Raw genomic sequence first — 17,480 nt, forward strand, 5'->3', positions numbered from 1 at the left:
GTAACCCCAAACCAGTGCTGTGAGGCCATCTTGGCCCCCAGCCAGCAGGACGTTGTTCCCAGCTGCTGCCCAGGTGCTCTTCAGCGGGGACATTTAGAGAAATGAGTCAATAACCATTTATGAACAGCCATTCTAACACAGCCCTGTACCAGGCATTTGGCCAAATTGTAAACATAAGATATGATAACTCATTTAATCATTCACTCATTCATGTGGTTATCAAACATTCATTGAGCACAGACTATGTGTCTTACACTGTGGCCCTTGATTTCACCATTTACAGTTGAACTTAGAGCTGAGGTGCCAACACCGCATAGACCACATTTTCTCAGCTCTGGGCACTAATGACATTTTGGGTCAGAGAGTTCTTTATTGTAAGGGGTTGATCTGTGTATTGTCAGATGTTTAGCAGCATTCCTGACCATTAGATGCCAGTAGCCCTTCCCTGGTGGCTCAGCTGGTAAAGAATCCACCTGCAATGCGTGAGACCTGGGTTCGATCCCTGGGTTTGGAAGATCTCCTGGAGAAGGAAATGGCTATCCACTCCAGTATTCTGGCCTGGAGAATTCCATGGACTGTAAAGTCCACAGGGACGCAAAGAGTCAGACACGACTGAGTGACTTTTACTTACTCACTCACTCATCACTCCCACAGTCATGACAACTAAAAATGTCTCCAAACATTGCCAAATGTTCCCTTAGGGTGCACAATTACCCCTGTAATAAACCACTGGTCTAGATAAGTTGCTGTTGTTTAACTGCTCAGTTATGTCCGACACTTTGCAACCATATGGACTATAGCTGGCCAGGCTACATCACCACACCGCACATACCCAGCTCTTGACACAGAGCCTTTCACACAGTAGGTGTTCAATAAACATGTGTTGTCTGAATTAATAAACAAAAGGATGGGGAAAGGATTGTGAGGAAGGTGCCAAGCTAGATGACATCATATGGGCCCAGTGCCAAAGAACTGACGCTTTCAAACTGTGGTGCTGAAGAAGACTCTAGAGAGTTCCTTGGCCAGCAAGGAGATCAAACCAGTCAATCTTAAAGGAAATCAACCTGAATATTCATTGGAAGGACTGATGCTGAAGTTGCAGCTTCAACACTTTGGCCACCTGATGTGAAGAGTTGACTCATTGGTAAAGACTCTGATGCTGGGAAAGATTGAGGGCAGGAGGAGAAGGGGGCAACAGAGGATGAGATGGTTGGACGGTATCATCAACTCAATGGACATGAGTCTGAGCAAACTCCAGGAGATAGTGAAGGACAGGGAAGCCTGGTGTGCTGTAGTGCACGGGGTGGCAAAGAGTTGGACACAACTGAGCGACTGAACAACAACAATTCGCTCTGCAAAAACACAATCAGGTCATTTTACCTGGGCAAATAAATTCTCTATAGAGCTCTTCTCTGGCTGGGCCATATGACATGCCTTATAGCTGACCGGGTTCCCTGTGAACACAAAGATTTCCTTCCATGCATGGACATGGACATGAACATAGTCGCACAGTTGTGTCTGACTCTTTGCGATCCCATGGACTGTGGCCTGCCAGGCTCCTCTGTCCATGGAATTCTCCAGGCAAGAGTACTGGAGTGGGTTGCCATTTCCTTCTCCAGGGGATCTTCCCAACCCAGGGATCAAACCCAGGTCTCCTGCATTGCAGGCAGATTCTTTACCAACTGAACTACTAGAGAAGCCCATGCATGGAAGAGGCTACTCATTCAGGCTACTCAGCTCCAGGTCAAAGGACCATTTCATTGGTACCAGTGGCAGGAACTCTTGGTTTTCCTTCAATATCCATTCTCCTTTCTCAATAAAAGTAAGAAAACCCCCCATCAGATTTTAAGCAAGGAACATGGTCAAAGAGAATAAGGACTACATTTCCCATCTTCTATTGCAAGGAGGTGTGGCCACATGACTAAGTTCTAACTAATGGCAGTGACAGGCCATGCTCTTGAGGGGAAGAACATGTCATGTCCTTTCTTTCTCCTTTCCTCCTTTTTCCATCCTTCTATTTGGAATCTGACTCTGATGGGGAGTCATTTTGAACAATGCTGGTGAGGGTAACACCCTAGAGATGGGTCCCTGATGAACTCATTGCTCAGAGTTGCCATACCAGCCCTGGACCATTGTCATCCAGACTGTAAGTGAGAAAGAAATCCATTTTTACCTTATTTAGGCCTCTGTTATTTGGTGTTTTTAATGCATGCAGTTGAGATCTGATCCTAACTGATACAGTGCCTGTATCAGGACATTTTCAACGGCCTTTAGGCAGAGAAGGGGAAAAAAACAAGCAAACAAGGATGTCCGTCCTTGCTAAATGCTAGTTTGAGAGTGCAATGTCTCGTTTAATCACCAGGGCGCCATAAGGTAGGTATTAGCCTTTTACAGCTGGGGAAAATAAGGCTCAAGGAGGTTAAATAACTTTCTTCCAATCACATAGAAGTAGCAGAGTTGTGAGGTGCACCCAGAACCACCTATGCAAGTTAGCTCCAGAAAATGATTTGCATATTAAAGACAGAGTTCTAATGGTATGTCCTAGAAAAGCTATAGCCTTAGGAAGGGCAAGAACCAGAGTGATTTCAGGGACCACATCAGTTAGAGTTGGAGGACTTTTACTCTATTGCTCTTCTTTTTACTTGATCCCTTAATGTCACTGCCCCTTGATTTATACTCATTTTTAAAAATTTAAAAACATTTTAAAAATGTGTCTTTGTTTTCAGCTGTGCTGGGTCTTTGTTGCTGTGCACAGGCTCTCTCTAGCTGCAGCCAACAGCGGCTACTCTTCACTGTGGTAGAGAAGCTTCTCATTGTGGTGGCTTCTCTTGTGGAGCACGGGCTCTAGAGCATGGGCTCAGTTGTTGTGGGGCATGGGCTTAGCTGCTCCCCAGCATGTGGGATCCTGGCCCAGGGATTGAACTCGTGCCCCCTGCATTGACAGGTGAATTCTTAACCACTGGACCATCAGGGAAGTCTAATTTATACTCTTGATAGAGAGATCCCAATTGGTCACTGGCCAGCCAATGGTCTGGCTCTGCTTGGCAGCTGCCCATCCTCGTCCAATCAGCCCTGGTTAGGGATATGAAGGGCAGGGGCTGCTGGTTTCAGGTTGAGCTAGAAGAAGTTAGGCATGGCAGAAAAATATATAACCTCTGCTAAAATTAAATCTTTAAATATTGGCTTATTGAACCTGGGCCAAGAGCAACCACTGTCTTTGTCTTCTAGGATCTTATATCCTCTTATTATTATTGTTACTATAATCAATAACATATCACTATTAATTAACAGCTGCAATTCACCAAACACTACTATGTACCAGGCATGGTGCTTTTAATGAGTAATCCCAAGTTAATTTCTTTAAGGAAAATCAGTCAGTCAGAGACCTTTTATCATGTATGGCAACCCAGAGACATTTGGGATGAAGAGGTATGCTTTGGGAGAAGAAGTATAATTATTCAACTTTCACTTATTTGGAGAAACTAAGTGGTAGGTGCAATTGAAAGGAAGGCAATCTCCTGGATAGGCAGATGCTAAGTAGGAGGCTGTTTAGGCATAAGAGAAATGGGGGTGGGAATGAAAAAGAGACAGACAAGGGAAATTAAGTTTGACTGGATAAAGTGGACAGTGAGCGTTTTGATAAGAGCAACGAAATGGGCAGGGAGAGGTTCACAGACCTTCAAATCACGGCTTCCCCCAACACCCTCTCCCTCTTTTAGCAGAAGAGAATTGGGGTGATCTCCCCAGCTCTTCTTCATGGAACCTCCTGGAGCTCAGCCTCCTGGCCCACTCTCAGCTAGGGTCCTCACTTCCTGTTTGTTATACCTGCTCTGTAACATGTCACCATCTCCATGTGTCCGGCACCAGCCTGGTGACCTGATCCCAGTTTCTATCCATTCCATTGGCTTCTTCATGTGGCTTGGAGCTCTTGAGTTGAACTGAGACTACCCTGATGAAAGCCACGTCAGTGACTCCACAGAAAGGGCGGAAGCAGGTCAACATCTTTGACATGAAGATGCTGTCAATTTGACAGGGGCCAAGAAAATGAGACTATTTTAGTAAGCTTGTTTGATTGTGAGGAATACTCAGTCACACTGGGTCACTGTGATATAATAAGAAATATATGTTAGGTCTCAGCTCCTGGTTCCTGACACAGAGCTCCTAAATTTCTTGGAATTCCCTGGGTGATAGGAACAACTTTTGTCCTAATGAGGCCACTCTTGGTGGGCTACTGGATAGGTTCAGGATAGGGGATGGTTACCAGAAAGACCAAGCCATGATTAGAGGCTTGAAACTTTCAGTCTCACCACCCATCTTCCAGGGAAGGAAGAGGGGCTTGATATTGAGTTAATAACCCATCATGCCTATGTAATGAAGCCTCCATAAAAACCTAAGCTATGGAGCTTGGAGAACTTCTGGGTTGGCAGACACATCCACGTGCTAAGAGGGTGGCACACCCCAACTCCACGGGGACAGAAGCTCCTGCACTTGGGCCCCTGCCAGACTTTGCCCTATGGACCTCGTCACCTGACTGTTCTTGTCTCTTAGCCCTTAATGTCAACCAGTAAACATGCTTCCCTGAGTTCTGTGAGCCATTATAGTAAATTACTGAACCCGGGGAAGGGGTCACAGGAACCCCAGTCTGTAGTCAAGTTAAAACCTGGGACTCACTACTTGTGACTGGTGTCTGAAGCTAGGAACAGCTTTGTGGGACTGATTCCTTAACCCGCGGGCCTGTGCTAACTGTAAGTAGTTAATGTCATAATTGAATTGTAGGACATCTAGCTGGGGAGAGACAAGAGAGACTTGGAAAATTGATTGGTGTGGAAACCCCACACATTTGGTGTCAGGAGTGTTGTGAGTACAGAGATAGAGGTTTTTCTTTTAGTCACAATTAGTATGCATGTGATCAGAGAAAAATATGTAACATGGGATTTCATAGAAAAAAGAAAAAAACCAAGCAGTTGTAAATGGGTCAGCCTTCTTGGACTCCAAAATTAATGAAGAATTCTCTGTTCAGGGTCACTCCAGGGACCCTTAGAGCTGGTGGGTCTTCATGCCACAGTCCCACACTCATCTTCTCTCTGCTTTCCTTCTGTCTCTCTACTTCTACTTTTCATTTCATGTCCTAAATTTCCATCTATGCAGCATAACCTTATTCATTGTTTCCCTCTATTCTCTGTAACAGAATGCCCTGTTGGAATTACTGGTTTTTATCTCTGCTTTAATGACAGAGAAGGTAACTCACTGATATGAGGGAAGTATTTCCCCTCCTGAGAGTGAAATATTCAGCTTTGGGGTTAAAAAGGAGAAGCTTTCATGTGGATATACTGTTAAGTTTAAAAAAAAAAACAAACTTGGTTTCTAAAAAAATTAAACATGCAGTTATCATGATTTAGCAATTTCACTTCTGGCCATATACCACGAAGAACTGAAAACAGAGGCATGACCAGAAATTTGTACAACCATGTTCAGAGCAAGATTTTTCACAAGAGGTAAACAGGTGGAAACAACCTGAATGTCCACTGGTGGGTGACTGGATAAATAAAATATAAACAAAGAGAGAGGCAGAGTTATTTACATTTTAAAAGGAATGAAACTCTTTTTTAAAAAACTGAAGTATAGTTGATTTATAACGTGTTATTTTCTGGTGTACAGCAAAGTAATTCAGGTTACACACAAAGATTATATATATACATCTACCTAAACCCAGGTGATTAGTCCGAGCTGCTCATGGTCATTTCCTCTCTCTCGTCAGTAAAGGAACAGGCATGTGGCTAACTTCTATTACTAGAAGGTAGAGTAAGGTGGGGATAAGGGCTCTGGAAAAGATTTTTCCATGACAGAGACAAAGAATCGATCTTTCTTTCTTAAAAGTGAGAGTGTTAGTCGCTTAGTCGTGTCCAACTCTTTGTGACCCCGTGGACTACAGCCAGCAGGCTCTTCTGTCCTTGGAATCCTCCAGGCAAGAATACTGGAGTGGGTTTCCATCTCCTTCTCTAGGGGATGACATTGGATATTCCCAACCCAGGGATCGAACCAGGGTCTCCTGCATTTCAGGCAGACTCATTATCGTCTGACCCACCAGGGAAACCCCTTCTTTCTGAGGATGAACCCAGCAACAAAGGTCGTAGGGCAGAGATGTAGAAAGAACCTTGATGATATTGCCAAGCCACAAAATCAACCCACTCTAAAATTTGTCTTCCCTCTCAATACCCTATTACATGAGATAATAATTTATTTCATATGAAGCCAGTTTGAGTCATTCTATATCTTTCACATAAAAATCACCCTAAATGACATAATTTTTAACTCCCAGCAAAAGATTAGCCCTGGCAATGTACATATCCTTCTGTACTGTGTTCATACCTGTCCTACTAAGACTGATGGAGAAAACAATGGGCCCATGGGGTTTCTTGAAGAAACCCCACACACCTCTCTCCCATCCACCATTAGAAGAATGCCAGTTTTCCCCACCCTTTCCCTAGCCTCTGTGTTTAGGTTTACAGAACACCTTAGTTATCACCTGAATTGGCCAGCTCTTAAATTTTATATATATATATTTACTTAGCTGCATCAGGTCTTAGTTGCAGCATGTGGGATCTAGTGCCCTGACCAGGGATCAAACCTGGGTCTCTCGCATTGGGAACATCTACTGGACCACCAGGGAAGTCCCTGAAGTGACCAGTTCTTGATTAGGAAATGAATTTTAAAAGCCCCCAAGAAAAGCATGTGTATTTGGCTTGGATGTATTTGGCTTGGAGAGAAGATTTTGGGATAAAAGAAATCCAGCACCCATGAGAAGGATACAGGAATTACGCCCAGAATAAATTGAGTGAACCAAGTCATTCTTAGGGCTCCGGTTGAGTTTGGGGGAAAAGAAGAAGCTTCTTGCCCTGCACTGTGGGGCTAGCAAGGGATACAAGCCCCAGCAGAAGGGTGACTTTGGTGGAAGGAGAGGCAGAGATGTAGCTTTGCTCACAACGTTTTTGGAACAAATGTCAAAGACCAGAATAAAGGCAGTAGATATCAATGATGACAAACTCTAAAACTATCTGAGCCACTCGGCAAGCACTGGTTGGTCTCTGGGTGTGGAGGTGGGAGGTGAATCCTGTAGGTGGGAAGGCCCCCAGGCCTTTATCATAATTTTAGTCAATGTAGACTGTTGCAATAAGACATTCATAGTCTTTGATTCTCAGTACTACCCTGGAATTCCTCTTTTCCTCCTTGGCTCTCTTCTCCTGGTTACCATAGCAACTGTTTTGAATCTTCTTCTAACTCACAGAACCTCCTACCGCTCTGCCTCCCATTCTCTCGCATCCTGTTCTCTCTGCCTCCTATTTCACACAAAAAAAATAGATACCATCTTACTGGGACTGCCCTGACCTTCCTCATTTACCTGCAACTGTACATCAACTTCTCCTCTATCTCACAAATAAGTCAGCAGTGTGGTCCGATAAAATCTTACGGTAGTGGAAATGTTCTACATTTTCAATATGGCAGCCATTGGTCACATGTGACTGTTGAGCACTTGAATTATGGCAAGTGAGATTGAGGAACTGAATTTTAAATTTCACTTGATTTTAATTAATTTAAATTTAAACAGCCACGCATGGCTCCTGGCCACCGTATTAAGACAACACCAACTTAGTATAACTCAAAGAAAAACATTTTTGAATAAGAGGGCACTAGGATTTCTCCTAACTCTGTGACATCCCTGAGCAGTAGACTCTTGACCAACTTATGAGAATTATGAATTGGGTGGTAAGAAGGAACGAAGTGGGGGTTAGAGAGGCATGTTCACAGGAAACTGCCATGGAGAAATAAAGGTGAAATAAACATCATTTTGATGTGCTGCTATTAGTAGCTCCAGTTACCAGGAAAGAAACCACAGTGAATCTTGGCTAAAACATTGCATTCCTGAAGGAGAGTAAGAGGCTTGCATCATCATCTTATCATCTATTATCACTGCAAATCCATGCTAGACTTGACACTAAGGCGAAGTTTGAGTGGGAGAAAGAACCAAGCACCAGCCGGCTACCGTGTGGTGTAGTTATCATCTGAGTTATTTCAAACAACAAAACAGCAGCCAATTATCTTTGCATTTCTACCATAACACAAAATGTGTGCAACATGAACAGAATGGTGGCTTGATGATCTCTTTTGTGTAGCCGATTCTGTTCACTTTTGATGATTCTATCACATTTCAAACAGCTGCACATCTTTTTTAATATGAAAGGTTAGAATACCACATCCCTCTCCCACCACGGACCTCCTCTAAATGGCTGGCCAAATGCTCTGAGATCACATTTTTGAGTAATTTCTTTCTCCTGTGATTGTAAATGCTTTTATCATACACTAAGTTCCTGCCTATCCTATGTTTAATACTTGACTCTATTCTGTTCCATTAATTTACCTGGCAAGCTTCCTAACTAGTGCCCTTTAATCCTGCAGCATTATAATCGCTCTTAATATCTCCTGTGGCCACTGGCTTCTTTGTGAACCGCCCTCTCCTTGCCTTCAGAGTGCACACACACCCTTGCCTTCCTCTCCTTCCCTGATGCCTCTGCTGAGTCTCCACGGCATTGGATTCTTTGGGGATCTGTCCTCAGCCCCCGTCTTTGTCACGATGCCCCTTCTCTGAGCCAAATGCCTGCCTCCACTCTTGCCCCTTCTATCCACTTTCCACAGTGCAGCCAGAGTGATTTTACTAAAGTGAAAACAAGATCATGTCACAGTGCTGCTTAGAAAATGACCTATTGCTCTCAGAATAAATTTCTGACTCCTTAACAACAGTAGAGAAGGCTGAAATATACTGGTTTTCCTAAAGTAGACTCTGAGACAGGGTCTGGGTGAAAGTAGCTTATTTGGGATGTGAGCCCAGGAGGGGGAGTGAGGAAGTGGCACAAAGAAAGAAGGGAAGGTAGCCAATACCCTAAGATTCACTCCCCTGGAATTCTGGAGTTGGGCACTGATCTGGGCTTTCACTTGAATGTGAAAGTGAAAGTCGCTCAGTAGTGTCCGACTCTTTGCAACACCATGAACTGTGTTCATGGAAATCTCCAGGCTAGAATACTGGAGTGGATAGTGTTTCCCTTCTCCAGGGGATCTTCCCAACCCAGGGATCAAACCCAGGTCTACCCACATTACAGGCAGATTCTTTACCAGCTGAGCCACAAGGGAAACCCAAGAGTACTTGAGTGGGTAGCCTATCACTTCTCCAGCGGATCTTCCTGACCCAGGAATCGAACTGGGGTCTCTTGCATTGCAGGTGGATTCCTTACCAACTGAGCTATCAGGGAAGCCATCACTTGAATCGTGGACCTCTAACCATGATAGCCTCTGAGAGGCAGACATGGCCAGCGTTTAGAGAGAGACACAATGGGTGGAAAGAGAGAAATGTAGAGGGGGGAACATCACAGCTTAAGACAAATTGGAAGAGCAACCTCAGCACAGGACATTTTTGTTTCCTATTCTCCTGATGGGTTCTCACCATTTGGGGCCACATTTTATGCATTTCAGTTCTGTGAGATAATAGTGTTTCCTAGAAACAACAATAGCAACAACAACAAAACCTTCCTTTTTTTTCCTGAAGGAAGTCATTTGATTTTCTGATTCTGTAACCAGAAACACACACAAACACCCTTGACTAAGAAATTCACCCAAGCCCTCCAGCCTCCATTTCATTCAAGACCTAAGCTCCTACTTCACAAGGCAACAGATCACTGTAGCCCATCTCTACTGTCTCCACTCTCATTAATCCTTATTTGCTCTATTATTTCATGGGAAAGTATCCCATTTTGAAGTTGTGATTTGAAGGATCTGTGGGATATTTGGATCTGGAGTTTCATAGGCTACAGATGTGGAATTCCAAAGGCAGGTTTGGTCTGGAGATACAGCTTTTTAAAATCTGTCAGGGTTTTGTTTTGTTTTTGGTAAGGTAATGCATATATAGGGTGGAGGAAACTTCACAGAAAGGTAATAAGTAAGTCTCTCGACAAGGACTAATACCCAATTCTCTCCCTGGAGACCATCTTATATATCGTTTCAGATACGGCCAACTGCATGGACATGAGACCTGTACAGTCACATAGGAACCTAGACTTAGAACAGATCTGAGCTTGGATTGATGCCCTGCAGATGCCATCTTGAAATTCCTCATTTTTGAATAAGGGAACCTACATTTTTAATTTGCACTGCCTCTCCTCCAGTTAGGCAGTAGGACCTGTTTCTAGATATATATCTCAGAGTTAAACAAATAATATACACATTTGCTTCTCTCACTCTCCCCCCGCCCCCTTTTTTTAGCTTTTGATGATTCTTAAAACAGTATGTGTGAATTAAAATTTCCAGAGAGAAGATGCAAAAGTTATCCATACTGTTCACTAAATATTTCTGCTTCTGTTTCTGGGCACATGAGGAATATAGAGTGAGACTGAATTTTCTGGTTCCCCAGTGATTGGATGGGGTCAAGCGAGCATTTAAATGCTCATTCAAGAGTTTGAGGTACTGGTTGTTCAATTAGTCTTAGTCTCTGGGTGACTACAATGAGCAAAACCTTCTGGGTGACCCCCCCGCCCATGGTCACTGCATGGATGAAAAATAAACTGTCATTTAAAAAAAAAAAACTGGTATTGTTTTAAACAATGAGATTAGGGAGGTTACTTGCTATTGCAGCATAACCCGTCCTTTCCTGACTGATAGAAATATTAAAATGCTGACACATAATTCACGGAAACCAACAGTGAGAACCGTAGGAAGATAAGGCAAACAGAGAGGTTAAAAACGAGAATCTAGGAGAAGATGGGATCCAGGGGAGTTGTGGAAATCAAGGGAAGAATTTGCTCCAAGCAGTAGAGTGGTCAACAGTATTGAATGTGTCCAAGAGGTCAAGGAAAATAAGAAATACAATATATACACCAAATCTAGCAACTGAGAATTGATAAGTTTATAAAAAACAGTATCCATGGAGAAGGAAATGGCAGCCTATTCCAGTACTCTTGCCTGGAAAATCCCATGGACAGAGAAGCCTGGTAGGCTACTGTCCATGGGGTAGAAAAGAGTCAGACACGACTGAGCGACTTCACTTTCACTTTTAGTTCTCTCAATCATAGGGAACCAGTCTTCTCTTAAGAAAGGGAGAAGCAGGAGCTGCTTGCTGCCAGCAGTCCCCAAATCTTTTTTTTTTTGGCTTTGCTTTTTATTTTCTACGTATCATTGAATATAATTAATACTGGTCACCTTGAATTCATAGTTGAAAGAAAGGAACAGACCTGAGACATCGCCAGCACTAGCCTAAGTAGAGCTGCCCCCTTTCTCTGCAGTTGTGGTTTACTACTTCCTGGGTTAGAAGAAATAACTGGGAGGTCTGCATGGATCAGACCCTTCAGGCAAGAACCAGTGTGTTAATAGTGTGAATTAGATATACTGACTACCTGCTCTGCTTAATTGCTATGAAACTGAACTAATCAGCAGTTATAAAGCACATACTTTGTTATGTGCTAGGCTCTGCCTCCTGGCCTGTAGATAATTTAAGAAGACCAAGGGAATACCATCAGACGTGCTAATTGTATTTGGGTGTTAACAAAAGCAGATCTAGACAAGCTGTCCACTTAAATGGTACTTTTTGGTCAGGAAAAATTTATTTAAAGATTGTGATCATGTAAAATTACTCAAACCTTCTGGCAAAAATATTTTTTGAAAAATAAATTAAATGCCTTTATAAAAAAATAATAATAAAATAAAATAAAAAACAGTATCCATGAAGTGCTGGTGATGGGGAAATAGTGGACAGAGGTCTGAGGAAGCAGAGGGAAGAGCACAAGGGGTCAGCATAACAGTTCAGCAAAAACTTTAGAAAAAAATAGCTGCCTTCAGGTGGTGGATGAGGGCAATACTGAAGTGATTTGCCTATTCTGAACATGTCTTAGAATCATACAATATGTAACCTGTGTCTGGCTTCTCTCACTTAGCATAATATTTATAAGATTCATCCATGTTGTAGCATGTATCAGTGCTTAATTCCTTTTTATGGCTCAATAATCCTCCATTGTATAGATCATATTTTAAAAAAATCTTTCATCTGTTGATGGAAATTTGGGTTATCTGCCTATTCACTACTATATCACTAGCGACGGGTACTCTTGGAAATGAATGAAAGAATAGCACAAAGAGCACTGTCCAAGGTTCCAGTGGCTAAGACTCCACACTTCCAATGCAGGGGGCCTGGATTTGATCCCTGGTCAGGGAATTAGATACCACATGCCATAACTAAGACTGAAGAAAGTGAAAATGAAAGTTGTTCAGTCGTGTCCGACTCTTTGCCACCCCATGGACTATACAGTCCATGGAATTCTCCATGCCTGAATACTGGAGTGGGTAGTCTTTCCCTTCTCTAGGGGATCTTCCCAACGCAGGGATTGAACTGGGGTCTCCTGCATTTCAGGCGGATTCTTTACCAACTGAGTTATCAGGGAAGCCCAAGACCGAGAACAGCCAAATAAAAAAAAAATTATTAATTTTAAAAAGAAGCTAGACAATTAGTCCCTCATCCCTCAGCACCTGTGCTCCAACTGTCAAGCTTTACTATGGATCTCCTCTTTACACAGATGAAGATAACTGCATTATTCAGAGTCCTGGCAGGAAAGCAATGGTGTACTCCAGCAAGATAACTAATGATGGGACCATTTACAGAGGTGTGGGCAGAGTTCAGAAAAACCATTAAGAGATGGTGAGCCCCCTGGGGCTGGCAACCAAATCTGAGCCTGAAGGGAGAAGGAGGGAGTGGTGCCCAGAAGTCCTACCATGTGCAGTTGGGTGGAGAGAAGTCAAGAAAACACATATCTAAACTCACTGTCCTCCTGTTCTCCTGCCTCCTGAACTGGGAGCTGGGAGGTAAGGGAGTCCCTGACACAGCAGGTGAGAAAGTAAAAATCAACTCAGATTGGAAAAGTAAGAATCTGCCTGGCTACTTAGCAGGCAGGAAGAGCAGAAATGGATAAATTCCACTGCAAAGGAAACAAGAAACAGCATTTCTGTATAGCTACAAGATGATAATGGAGAAGGAAATGGCAACCCACTCCAGTATTCTTGCCTGGAGAATTCTATTGACAGAGGAGCCTGGAGGGCTACAGTCTATTGAAGTGACTTAGCACACACAAGGTAATAATACTCCCCATCTTTGAGTGAGTGGCTGCTGCTTTGTTACTCACTGAGAAACGTCATCCTCTAAAATCACAGACTATCAGAAACTTTGCTATTTGAAATTACATCAGTAAGAATGAAATGTTCCTGGGATTTCACTGGTGGTCCAGAGGTTTAGAATCCGCCTTGCAATGCAGGGGACGTGGGTTGGGTCCCTGGCTGGGGAACGAAGATCCCACATGCCTCGGGGCAACTAAGCCTGTGTGCTGCAGCGAGTGAATCTGAGTGCTCTAGAGCCCATGCATCACAGTTAGAGAGTCCATGCATCGCAATGAAAGATCCTCCGTGATGCAACAAAGATCCTGTGTGCTGCAACTGAGACCCAACACAGCCAAATAAATAAATATTAAAAAAAAATAAAAAAGAATGAAAGTTCCCCTTTTGCCTGGGGAACCTAAGTCATCTTGACACAGAAAGGCAGTCTCGATTTGCAGCTCAGGTGCAGAACTTCCGGTAAAGGGTTTCTGGAAACAACAGTCGACAACTGTCTTAGCTTTATTGCTTCCAAGGAAACAGGGCCCTGGGTCCATTTTGCAATCCAGACCTGAAGTTGGCCGTTTCATATAAACCTGCTTTGCTCTGAGCCTGTGAAAACTTGTGCATGTTCATGCTCAGTTGCTCAGTCATGTCTAACTCTTTGCAACCCCACGGGCTGTAGCCCGCCAGGCTCCCCTCTCCATGGGATTTTCCAGGCAAGAATGCTGGAGTGGGTTGCCATGTCCTTCTCCAGGGGATCTTACCAAATCCAGGGATCAAACCCTGTGGCTCCTGCATTGGCAGGTAGATTCTTTACTACTGAGCCACCTGGGAAACTTGCTTTCATTTAAATTTGATCTAAACTCCACCTTTCCCAGAATCTGATGAGAACTCCATCCCTTTGATTGATGATGTACATGCCTTCATCAAATGGATTAATAAATCTAATTTTGTTGGATGGCAGGTTTGTTTCTTTTAGGCTGACTGGGTAGGTCATAGGTTGACCTCCCAGGGCTTATTAAAGCAGGGTGGAAAGTGTATCTAGAGGGTTGGCAGGAAATAGTCCCCACAGAAATAAAGTCCTCTCCCAAACCCAGCCCCCAGCAAAACAGAACAGAGTGTTGTGAAGACGTGAGGGAGGGAGGAGTGGGGAGACCTTCATTCATCCAGTGTTCACATACATCTGAGGCTGAATAAAGGGTTCTAGAAATGAACCGATCTGTCTCTGGGTGGGCCTTGAGGCAATGGAAAGATCTGGGCTCTTTACTAAACCACAGTGGGTCTCCTGACATTTAAAGGGTTGCCCCTTTACCCCAGCTGAAATGAGCCAAAAAATAGTGAAAGGAAAAAGGGGATAAGGCAGAATTCTTAAAATGCCCTTCCTTTGAACACCATCTTTGTGCAGGCATCTGGGGGAGGCCGGCTGGGGCGTGGGCATCCGTAGCACTTGGCTTCACTTGTTTATTCCCTGACACTTCTGGGGCAATTGCCAAGACCCGCCCCCTCTCTGCCGTCATTGGGAGGAACTCAAACTTAAAGCCTTCTGCTAAGAATCCAGACATTTCACTCTCCTCGTCCTGGCGGGTCTGCTGTGGCCGGTCTGGGAGGGTTGAGCCCTGGTCTAGCCCTGAGTGGACAGCGAGCCTCTCACCATGACAGGCTGCTGCAGCTGGAATGATGTTTTCCAGTATGAGACAGACAAAATCATCCGGATCCAAAGCAAGACTTATGGCACCATTAAATGGTTCTTCCACGTGGTGCTCTTTTCTTACATTGGGTAAGTGGGATGTGGGGATGACCCTAAGTCTCTGCAGTGGCTGGCAGCACAGGAAACCTCAAGGTTCAGCTTCTGGGGCACATCCTGAATTCCTTGAGGTTTTAAAATCTGAGATGTGAGGCTGACAGCCAGCTGGGGAGGAGTGGGAGTTGAGGGAGGAAGCAGCAGGCAGGAGGAAGCAGTGCCAGTCGGCTGCAGGAAGAAGCCACAGGAGGGGAGTGTGACACTTTGGGTTCTAAACCAGGCCTGCTGGGGCAAGCTGGGCCAGGGCATGCCTGGGGAAGGTGGGAAAATGCAGGGCAACACCCTGGATTCCAGCAGAGGAATCAAGGATTCAGGGTGCGCCTGGTATAAGGCTGTCATCTATGTGAGTCATCACCACTTCAGGGAGGAATAGGATCAGACCTGTAAATTCACTTTAGGCCCTCCCAGGTGTCAAGAAGACCTTCTTTGATTTTTTTTTTAAACATCTTATTGAGGTATAATTCACATACCAAACAAGTCACTCATTTAAAGTGTACAATTCAGTAGTTCTTAGTATAGTCAGAGTTGTGCAACCATCACCATAATCAATTTCAGAATGTTTTCATCACTTCAAAAAAACCACTCCTACATCCCTTAACCATCACTTTCATCTACCTATTTCCCTGCAGCTCTAGGCATCCACTATTGTATTTTCAGTCTCTATGGATCTGTCTATTCTGGATATTTCATATAAATGGAATCATGCAATCTGTGATCCTCTGTGTCTGGCTGCTTCTACTTAGCATTGTGTTTTCAAGGTTCATCCATGCTGGAACATGTATCTCTACTGCATTCCTTTTTTTGGCTGAGTAATACTTCATTATATGGATATACCACTGTGGGGTGGAAATCTGGGTTGTTTCCAGTTTTAGGCTATGATGAATGATGCTGCTATGAATGTTTTTTTTGTGTGTATGAACATGTCTTCAGTTTTCTTGGGTATGTACCTATAAATGGAATTGGTGGATCCTTCGGTAAACTTTATTTTTAACCTTTTGAGAAACTACCCAGTTGTTTTTCACAGCGGCTGCACCATTTCTTTTCCCCACCAACAACGTATGTTCCCTTTTCCCCACATCCTCATCATTACTTGCTATTGTCTGTCTTTTGAAGTATAGGCATCCTAGTGAGTGATTAACTCATTGTGATTTTTAAAAATAATTTATTTTATTTTTGGTTGTGTGGGTCTCCATTGCTGCGTGCAGGCTTTCTTACTGCACTGGCTTCTATTGTTGCAGAGCACAAGCTCATGGGCTTCAGCAATTGTGGCTCGTGGGCTCAGTAGTTGTGGCCCATTGGCTTAGTTGCTCTGCGGCATGTGGAATATTCCCAGACTAGTGATTGAACCATGTCCCCTGCATTGGCAGGCAGAATCTTATCCACTGCACCACCAGTGAAGTCTTCATTGTGATTTTTGATTCATAATTCCCTAATGGCTAAAGCCCCCCTGCTCTCTGTGATGATGGCGGTGATGATGATAACTTGAATCTATTAGGAGACAGTGTAGTTTAGCAGTTAAAGGTTAAAGCAACTTATTTCATAAGCCTGGCTAAGTTTCCTTGACTAAGTCACTTAACCTCTCAGAACCTCAGGTTCTGCATCTGTTCATAGCACTGTTGCGATAATTACACAAGAAAAGGCCTGACAAGCCCTTATCGATGCCTAGTGTAGGGTAAGAGCTTCACAAATGATAGCTCTTTTTTAAAAATAATCTTTTTGAATATAATAGGTACTTTCATAAACACTCTCTCCTTTGACTTTTAAAGTAACCATGCCCAAGCTTGGATTTGAGATCTGGAGATGTGGATTCAAAAATCCTTCACTTTTTTGAGCCTTGATTCCTCATCTGTAAAATGGGGATAATGGTTGTGAGAGTTAAAATAATTAATAAAATGTAAAACAGCTGTGAAAAATACTCAACATATGGCCAGGCCTTACCAAGTGTTAGTTCTTCTTCTTAATAATATTACTAGGATGATCATTATTTGAGTCATATGTTTACTATTCAATAAATAATAAGCATGTATGTTAAAATTCTAAAATAAAACATATTACTTGGACCAGATATCACTGAACAGATAATAAAGAACATAGTTAGCAAATGCTCCCTTATGAGTCGATACATAGATCACATGTCACAATTCCACACTGTGATGTGGGTTCCCGGTATTCTTGGGTCTAGCACGCAATGTCTTAAAAGCAGATTATTGTATATATAAGAACAGATTATTATGAGAACACCTTACAATAATAAATATTTTTCTTTCATATGGTGTAATTTTATCTTAGGAGCATTTATTTCCCTCAAGTTCAGCTGTACATGATCCACAGAAGCATGGAGACAGAGCACAATTTATTTATTTTTTATTTTTTAAAATTTATTTATTTTAATTGGAGGCTAATTGCTTTACAATATTGTGGTGGTTTTGCCATACATTCACATGAATCAGCCATGGATGTACATGTGTTCCCCATCCTGACCCTTCCTCCCCATCCCATC

General features: G+C 43.2%; 2 protein-coding genes across 5 annotated transcripts in view; one reads left to right on the forward strand and one right to left on the reverse strand.

Moving 5' to 3' along the window:
* Positions 1-17,480, reverse strand: part of IFT81 (intraflagellar transport 81) — a 213,511-nt gene that overhangs the window by 111,941 nt on the left and 84,090 nt on the right. The window lies entirely within an intron of this gene.
* Positions 14,731-17,480, forward strand: part of P2RX7 (purinergic receptor P2X 7) — a 60,154-nt gene continuing 57,404 nt past the window's right edge. For 2 of the 4 annotated variants that reach the window (XM_043901882.1, XM_043901885.1), the window contains exon 1: positions 14,731-14,956. In XM_043901882.1, coding sequence (XP_043757817.1) covers positions 14,832-14,956 — 125 coding nt within the window. In that variant the 5' untranslated portion in view covers positions 14,731-14,831. The remainder of the gene's footprint in view (positions 14,957-17,480) is intronic. The other 2 variants (XM_043901884.1, XM_043901886.1) reach the window with 1 other exon arrangement.

This window comes from Cervus elaphus, chromosome 5, assembly GCF_910594005.1.
Source record: "Cervus elaphus chromosome 5, mCerEla1.1, whole genome shotgun sequence".
NCBI lineage: Eukaryota > Metazoa > Chordata > Mammalia > Artiodactyla > Cervidae > Cervus > Cervus elaphus.